The following is an 8,791-nucleotide window of genomic DNA, read 5'->3' on the forward strand; positions in this document are numbered from 1 at the left end:
AAAAATCAGCCAATTGGTTTCAGAGTCCGAGTGTAAAGACCACTCCATGTTCTGTCCGAACGTGAAAACGATGAACATGTGTAAAATACTGAGGTATCAACAGCAATGCTGCAAGACGTGCAAAGTCGAGTAAAGACAGTGATAGTGTGTTCAACAAAAAATGACTCCATTATATCAGCTAATACATAAATTTCCTTGAACGAGAAGTGCTGCACTTAGCAATAGTAGAATAATTCAATACGTTTCTCAGCTTGTGCTGATCTGATGTATATTAATGTACTACCTGGTCGTGTTTATTGGGGAAAAATTTGTCACCTGAAGAGGTGGCAGGGATTCTCAGATAGAAATGACACATTCAAGACTGATGTTTTTTGTTACGATTTATTTGTTGGATGTATTTTACTATAAATCCCATGACATTCCATTACTACCGGTATTAAATAGTAGAAACTTAAAATAAAAGAATGTTACATGTAAATCCAAGTAGTTATAAGAACTCCACTTGAATTTTTGAGTTATTGCATATTTCACCCCAATTTAATTTTTTTGGTAATACATAGGTACGCCTTGTTTCAAAAAGATTTGTATCTAGTCGCTTAAATTAACAGTGCCGCTTTCCGAAGATTGGAAATTTGGTTATATAACCTCACAATTATTAGAAAACTAACTCAACCTCTTCTTAATTGATCTGTTTGTTGTCTAAATTCTTTTCCTATTAGAGATTTTGACGTTTGACACGTGACACTTTTGAAGTAATTCAAACACAGTACAATGCGAGCGGCACAAACGGTAACTAGGTATTAATTAATTAATAATTTTGAAACCGCCTGTATTTTGAATAGATTTCGTTTATAGTCCAGGCAAAATAAACATGAATCTTGAAATAATTCGCTTAAGACAATTTTTTTGTGTGAACCTTCATTTTATTGTTTTAAACAAATTGTCAAAAGTCCCCCGCTGCTAAAAAAGTTAAGCGGTGGTAAATGTCAAAGAAAACAATTCTTTGCAAATATTTCCTTACGGATATTTCTAACGGCAAAAAATTGACACGTTTATTAACAATGCTAAATGCCAAAATATTTGAGCAAGAAAGAACAATTTAAAAAAAATATTAATAAGGGTTTCCTCCATTTACCATAAAATTTTCCTCTATTTCCCATAAAACTTCGTAATTTTGGTAATTTTAACGTCAAGACATTCAAAATTGGGGTAGTTACTATTTTTGGTATGTTTATTTACTGTGCCGAATGCTAAAATATTAAAGCAAGAAAGAGTAATTTTAAATTTTTTTTGACAAAATAAACGAAAATTTCCCTCTTTATTTTATTGAACTCCGTATCTTTGGTAGTTTTAACGCCAATACAGTAAAAATTGGACTAATTACTACTTTTAACATGTTTATTAACTAATCCAAATACCAAAATATTAGAACAAGATAGAGCAAATTTAGAAATTTTTACTCTTAGATTAAAAAAGTCAGCATTTTCTAAAAAAATACGTAACTTTGCCAGTTTAAACGCTAAAACAATAAAATTTGTCGACATTATAATTTACAATACACCTATTAACTTTACTAAATCTCAAAATTTTAGAGCAGGAAGGAGCATTTTTAGAAATTTTTATTGAGAGGAAAAACCAAAATGTCTTTCCAGTTATTATAAAATTTCGTAAACTTGGTATTTTGAACGCCAAGACAATCAAAATTAGAGCAGTTATTACTTTCGAAGCGTTTATTAACTGTACTAAATTCCAAAATAATTAGAGCAAGAAACAACAATTTTAGAAATTTTTGTTCTTCCGAAGAATGAAAAATGCCACTATTTTCTCTAACATTTTGTAATTTTGACAATTTAAACACTAAATCAATAAAATTTGTCGACGTTACAATTTACAGTACGCTTATCAATTCCACCAAATTTCAAAATTTTAGAGCAAAAAAAAGCAATTTTAGAATTTTTTATTTTGGGACCGAACCAAATTTCCAGCAGTTTCTATAAAATTCCGTAACTATGCTAGTTTTATCGTCAATCGTCAAAAACAATTTTTGCTTTTAAGAACTCTAAAGAATTTTACAATGGCAAAATGATTAAAAATGTTGTGCATTACCAATTTTAAATATTAATAATGACCAACAACTTTATTATTGCCGATTGTTGCTACAGACAGACATGAAACTAAAATGAAGTTTAGAAAGGGAATTAAAACTGTGTCTACATTTATTTCAAATAAACTAGTAAAAAGTAGTTGTTTTGATAGTGGTAAGAGTTATAGTTTTAATTTTGCGTGAAAAAGTGAACTTGTATTTTTCAACAGTATGCGGTTATTGCCGCAGTTCCTCTTACCTGAATCTTAGGTAAATGAGTCTAAATTGTACGATTTCAACAACAAGGATATACATAAAATCCATCCTGTTCTTTTGAGGACTCTCAAAAACTAGAAGAAGTTCTTAAAGAAAATAAGTATTATGAAAAAGAATATGCAGAAGATTAATTTCATAAGTTGCTGGAAAATTTCATGGGTTAAGTTCACTCAATGCTTCCTCAATCTAAAAAAAAGCACTAAGTTCTATGTTTTGACTGTGGTGTACAAAAGAATAAAATTCTTGAAATTTTGGAAAATACTTTCATATCTCCTACGAAAAATATTACGATATCTTTTTTGTGGCAAATTTGATAACGTACATTTTCATAATAAGTATTTTTGCCATTGGAATCACCAGTGACAAAATATTTACAAATATTTGTTTTCTTTGACATTTACCACCGCGTAATTTTTTTAGCAGCACACCTATAGATAGAGACTTTTAACATTTTGTTTGGAACAATAAAACGAACGTCCACACAAAAAAAAACAGTTTTATGAGAATTATTCAAAGCTTTAGAAATTTTTGAAAAAACATGCAATAAACTCAAACTTTCTAAATTTTAGAGGGTGTTACGTCCAATGGATCGATGGGTGACTATTTTGCTAGTGTAGTGTAGGTAATTGAAACTTATTTTTTTAAGAGTTACCACCACTTTTTTTTTTGTTTAGGTGTTCACTTTCTTATCATTTATCAGTATTTTCACAATAGGTAGAGTTTAGTCGAATTGTATATTAACGAACATGTAAATATTTTGTTTTAACTTTGTATATACTATTGCGTAATTTATTGTTTCCTTCATTTTAAAATACCGGTATTTTTATGAATCTGAAGATGCTTTAAATTTAAAACAGGACGCTTGAATTTGTACATGAGGAATGTAAATTGTAAAAACTAAACGAATTATTTAATTAAAAATGATAGTCAAATATTGTTAACGATTGCCTAAGAGTATATACAGCTTATGTTATACAATGTTAAACTTATACTAATTATCACTGTAGTATTAATGATAAAGTTGATGAGGAAGACCGCAGTGGCACTCACAATTCGCCTCTTTTCGATATGCCACTGCCCACGTTTAGTCACTAAGAGTGGAGGAATTTATAGCATTTTTTATTGTTACTCTCTTAGGTTAATTTGTTTGGTTTGATTAGACCGTTCCATTTTGTATTTCTAAAAATGTTCAATAAAAGACGTTACTTTTAATCTTTTACTGCAAATTCATCACACTGCTCTAGTTCTGAAGAAGCACCTCGAAGAGCAGTCAACCCGGTTGCCTGTGTTTTTTAAAAATTACCCCAAATTGACCTCCCGAAAACCTATTTTAGTTCATATTTAAATTGTTTGTACGCACATTTTCCAAAATCTAAAATTTTAATTAAAAAACTACTCGAACAATAATATGTAAATCTACCTCCCCATAAGTCGATATCTCGCTTATTTATAAAGTATTGGTACTCATTTCGGATATTGAATTTTGAGTTGGAAAATTTTCAAAGCTCGATATCTACGAAACTAAAAATTTGAGAAACAGTTTGCGCCATCGTTTTTCTCGGTTCATTTTACTTTAGAATCAACTCTCAAAAGTCGAAAATTCGTTGGTCAATTTTTTGGGCAAAAAAATTTTGCGACTCTATCGATGAAAAATTTTCAATTTTTCGTTTTTCGATCGCCCCTAGTAAACTACATATTTGCCCCACCGATCTGAGATTTGGCCAGTAGATAGATATTGAGCTCGTCTTTCGATCGATATCAAATTCAATAATACTAAACGCAGTTTTCGCCCCGATACAGTGTCTTGAAAATAACCCTAAAAAACCCTCTAAAATGTAATTCGGTCAATATCTCGGGTATTTGTTAAGAAAACTTGAGCTATGTAGTCTCATTTTACGCGCTGAATCCAAAACCACCTTTGTTTTTCTCGTCAGTCGGCAAATAACTCTTTCGATCGATAAATAATTCAATGGTACTAAGCGCAGTTTTCGCCCCGAAACAACGTCTTAAAAATGACTCTTAAATCAGCCTATGAAAATGTAATTCGGTCGATCTCTCGGTTATTTGTTAAGGAAATTTGAGTTATATAGGCTCATTTTACGCAGAATTTCGAGCTAAATCCAAAACCACCCTTGTTTTTTTCGTCAGTCGACAAATAACGGAGTTAGAGGCGTTTGAAACTTCGGTTAGTCACCAAAGGGCCAAAATTTTGAGCTCCAGAAACGATTTTTCCCGATATCTCCGGAATTATGGCAAATATAACAAAACTAGTTTCAAAATCGTTTTTCTCGCAATTTTTTTTCTTTAGAAATCGATCTTAGAGAATTAGAATTCAAAATTTAATTTTTTTCAATGTAGATGCTTTTCAGTCTCTAATTCAAACTCGGTCGCTATCTCGCTTATTTATTAAGCAAACCTGAACTATTGGTGCTCATTTTATGCAGAATTTCACCCAGAATCCAATACGCCTTTATTTTTTCCGTACGACAACAAAACACTGAATTAGAAGCGATTAAACACTTGGGCTAAATAAAAGACGTTACTTTTAACTTTTTATTGCGAATTCATCACACTCCTCCACATCTGAAGAAGCTCGTTTTCGGGCCGCGCCCACAACTCCTCCAACAGCACCCAACCCGGCTTCGAAGTCACCAAAATATACGAATTCTTTGGATCCTGAAGATGAGAATACGCTCCCATGACTAGCGACTGGCAAAGTCGTCCAGCGATGCACGTCTGTAAACCACTCATTTAAAAGAAACAATTTTCAACATCGCCACAAACCTTCAGGAGGTGCAGTTCTTCTTCAGGTACGTTCCGCACGCTTTGGTAACCCGCGAGGACGTACCCTCCAGCTTCTAGACTCTTTCCTTGGATCATTATGTACGTCATCGCAATTGCCAACTCGTAAAGATAACAGTTGTACTGACTGTCGCCGAAATCCAACGCTCCTTTAACACACCAAGTGTTATTTTGTTCGGTGACGAGGATGTTCTGCTCGTTGAAGTCGCCGTGGATCATTCCTTTCGCTAGTTTACCAGAGGCTGTTAAGACGGTGCGGCAAAACGCTGCGAGGACCTCTTCCACGAGTTTTTTCCGGGGTTCATCGGTGACGGCGAACAAGAACTGGGATAGTTGAGGGACGGAGTCCAGATGCCAGATTGTCTTGTGGTCGTCATATGCAGGGTGGTGGAAATTCTAAGAAGGAACGTGGAGACTTGGTGTTCATTTTTGGCGGTTTTACCTTCAATGCTTCGTCTATTTGGGCCACGTATTTCCCGCATTGGAAGAATAGGTTTTGCGATGGAGGCACTTTGTGGAGAATTGAGCCGGGGATGAACGCCAATAAGCGAATTATGTGGTTTCCACTAGTGAAAGTTTGGATGGAGGAGTATTGTCCGTTTTTATTTCGAACTGGCGTGGGGCAGCAGATCCCGGCTTTGTCTAAAGAAAATTAAAATTGTTTTATTAATATTTTAATGGAGAGGAAAGTTTTCTCGTTTGCTTTATCTTGGATCTTTATTTAAAAGTTTTTATTTCACCTTTAAGTAAGAGTTTGCACTGGAAATTAAGGCCTAACGAGACGAAGGATGTTTGTTGGAATCCCAGATTGAGAATAAAGTCGGATTTTCAGCTACGAATACGATTTTAAGTAGAAATTTTTTTAATGACTTAAACTGTCGGCCTTCTTTGGTCGATATCTCGCTTATTTTTGGGGCAAATTTGGGCTATTTAGCCTCATTTTACGCAGAATTTTACCTTGAAATTGATCTTAGTTCGAATGCAAAGTTTTAATTTTTCGATGTAGAAGTTAGCTGCCTTTTAGTCTCTAATTCAGATTCGGTCGCTATCTCACTTATTTTTAAACCAATTGTTAAGAATTGTGCTCATTTTACGCAGAATTTCACTTGGGATCCAAAACGGTTTGCGCCATCGTTTTTCTCGATTCGTTCTACTTTAGAATCAACCCTCAAAAGTCGAAAATTCGATAGTCAATTTTTTAGGCAAAAAAAAATTCGACTCAATCCATGAAAAATTTTGAATTTTTCGTTTTTTGATCACCCCTCGTAAACTATTTGCCCTATCGATCTGAAATTTGGCCAGTAGATAGATTTTGAGCTCCTCTTTCGATCAATATATGTATATACAATATATTTTAATAACACTAAACGCAGTTTTTGCCCCGAAACAGCGTCTTGAAAATGACCCTAAAATCACCCTCTGAAAATGTAATTCGGTCGATATTTCGATTATTTGTTACCGAGCTGTGTTGGCTCATTTTACGCTGAATCCAAAACCACTCTTGTTTTTCTCGTCAGTCGACAAATAACGGAGTTAGAGGCGTTTGAAATTTCGGTTAGTCGCCAGAGGGCCAAAATTTTGAAGCTACTGAAACAATTGTTCCCAATATCTCCAGAATTGAGGCAAATATGACAACACCGTTTTCAAAATTGTTTTTCTTGTAATTTTTTATTTTAGAAATCAATCATAGTTTGAATTAAAAATTTTAATTTTTTCAATGTAGAAGTTAGCTGTCTTTCAGTCTCTAATTCAGACTCAGTGGCTACCTCGTCTATTTATGAAGCAATTTTAACGTATTGGTGCTCATTTTACGCAGTATTTCACGTAGAATCCAAAAAAGTTAGATTCGTTAAGATGGGTTTAGAAATAAGTGAGTTAGGAGCGATCAAAGTTTCGATTAATAAATTTTGAGTTGGAAAATTTTCAAAGCGCAATATCTCCGAAACTACAAAAGATTTTGAAAAACAGCTTGCGCCATCGTTTTCTCGGTTCATTTTACTTTAGAATCATCCCGCAAAAATCGAAAATTCGATAATCAATTTTTTAGGCAAAAAATTTTGCCACACAATCGATCAAAATTTTTCTATTTTTCATTTTTGTATCGCCCCTCCAAAACTATTTGCCCTATCGATCTGAGATTTGGTCTGTAGATAGACCTTAAGCTCCTCTTTCTATCGATGTAACTCAATAATACTAAATGCAGTTTTTGCCCCGAAACAGCGTCTTGAAAATGACCCTAAAATCACCCTCTAAAAATGTAATTCGGTCGATCACTGGGTATTTGTTGAGCAAATATGAGCTATATAGGCTAATTTTACGCAGAATTTTGAGCTGAATCCAAAACCACCCCTGTTTTTCTTGTCAGTCAACAATTAACTGAATTAGAAGCGTTGGAAATTTGGTTAGTCGCCAGAGAGCCAAAATTTTGAAGCTCCATAAACGATTTTACCCGATATCTATAAATATAAATATAATATAAAATATAATAATATAAAATAATAATATATACAATAATAATATATAATAATAATAATATAAAAATAAATATAATCTAATATAAAAAAAAACATTTTTCTGTCGATTTTTTAGCTAAGTAATCATTCTTAGATTTTCCAAAAGTCAAAAGATTGAGTTTTTCGAAAAAAATTATGACTAAAACTATGTCAAAGTTCTGAAATCGAAATCTCGCTTCCAAATCCAATTCTAAATCCGGGCTCAAAACCCACGTGCGACAACAAATAACTAACCAATTACATTTTCTGATAGTTGGTTTTAATTTCGGATCGAAACTCTCGGATAAGAGAAGATCATCATAAGTATCTAATCTAAAGGAAACTCATTGGACTAATCAGCAAAAACCGCCTTACCCAAATAAACGAGCAGTTCGTTCTGCGCCTCGAAACACCGCGGCTTCTCCGAATCCAAAGAATTGACAACCTTCAGCACATACCCGTCTTTATTCACCGACTTAACATAATTACTATCAGCCGTTTCATCCACTTTGACGTGGAAATTCTTATCATCGTACCCATCCAACTCCTGTATCGAAACACACTGGAATCCGTAAATTTTACTGAGAATTTCCCGCACTTCTTCTTGAGACACCACAGGCTTTATCGCCACGCCAGGCTGTAGAACCGCTGCCATCGTCCACCACAGTAACCATCAAAATACTAATTGAAAAAATAAACAATGATAAGACTGATAAGAGGGTAACGTACTCGTGATTATTGAAAATGATCTTTGAGAGGGAAACGTGCGACTTGAGTTTAATCAGCGTAATACGTTTGACCTCAGCTCTTTTCATTATTGATTAGACTTAATTTGCATTTTATGTTGTGTTCTGTGCAGGAATCTTCCTCTTTATTGTAGGAGAGAGATCAAGGCTTAATAAATTGAAAAGACATTGCGATTTGGCCCCTAGAAGATTAATTTCTCGTCGTGAAAAATGACGTAGAAGTTGTCGCATTCTTTGGCAAACATCCAAATCGTCAAAACTGCCATTATTTGGGAAATTATCAGAACGAATTGTCGCTCCACAAAAGCGAATCCGATTAAAAGTATTTGTATGCTAAAATATTCATTTAATAATTTTCCAGCTAGCAGAGTTTGAGATGTAAAGATCCCAGC

General features: G+C 33.7%; 2 protein-coding genes across 4 annotated transcripts in view; one reads left to right on the forward strand and one right to left on the reverse strand.

The window, feature by feature from the left end:
- The window catches only part of nolo (ADAMTS-like no long nerve cord), a 187,233-nt gene extending 183,662 nt beyond the window's left edge, over positions 1 to 3,571 (forward strand). For all 3 annotated transcript variants that reach the window (XM_088048657.1, XM_088048665.1, XM_088048674.1), the window contains one exon: positions 24 to 3,571. In XM_088048657.1, the coding sequence (XP_087904783.1) occupies positions 24 to 133 (110 nt within the window). In that variant the 3' untranslated portion in view covers positions 134 to 3,571. The remainder of the gene's footprint in view (positions 1 to 23) is intronic.
- A 1,327-nt stretch (positions 3,572 to 4,898) lies between these two features.
- LOC148182106 (hydroxylysine kinase) lies at positions 4,899 to 8,410 on the reverse strand. Its single transcript, XM_088038727.1, has 4 exons — positions 8,029 to 8,410; positions 5,604 to 5,803; positions 5,144 to 5,557; positions 4,899 to 5,095 (listed from the first exon to the last, which is right to left on the reverse strand). Exons 1-4 carry the CDS (start codon positions 8,306 to 8,308, stop codon positions 4,913 to 4,915), a joined length of 1,077 nt encoding a protein of 358 aa, XP_087894853.1. The 5' UTR covers positions 8,309 to 8,410; the 3' UTR covers positions 4,899 to 4,912.
- Positions 8,411 to 8,791: the final 381 nt, after the last annotated feature.

This window comes from Gnatocerus cornutus, chromosome 1 (genome assembly GCF_029298725.1).
Source record: "Gnatocerus cornutus isolate USDA-ARS CGAHR chromosome 1, icGnaCorn1.1, whole genome shotgun sequence".
Classification (NCBI taxonomy): Eukaryota; Metazoa; Arthropoda; class Insecta; order Coleoptera; family Tenebrionidae; genus Gnatocerus; species Gnatocerus cornutus.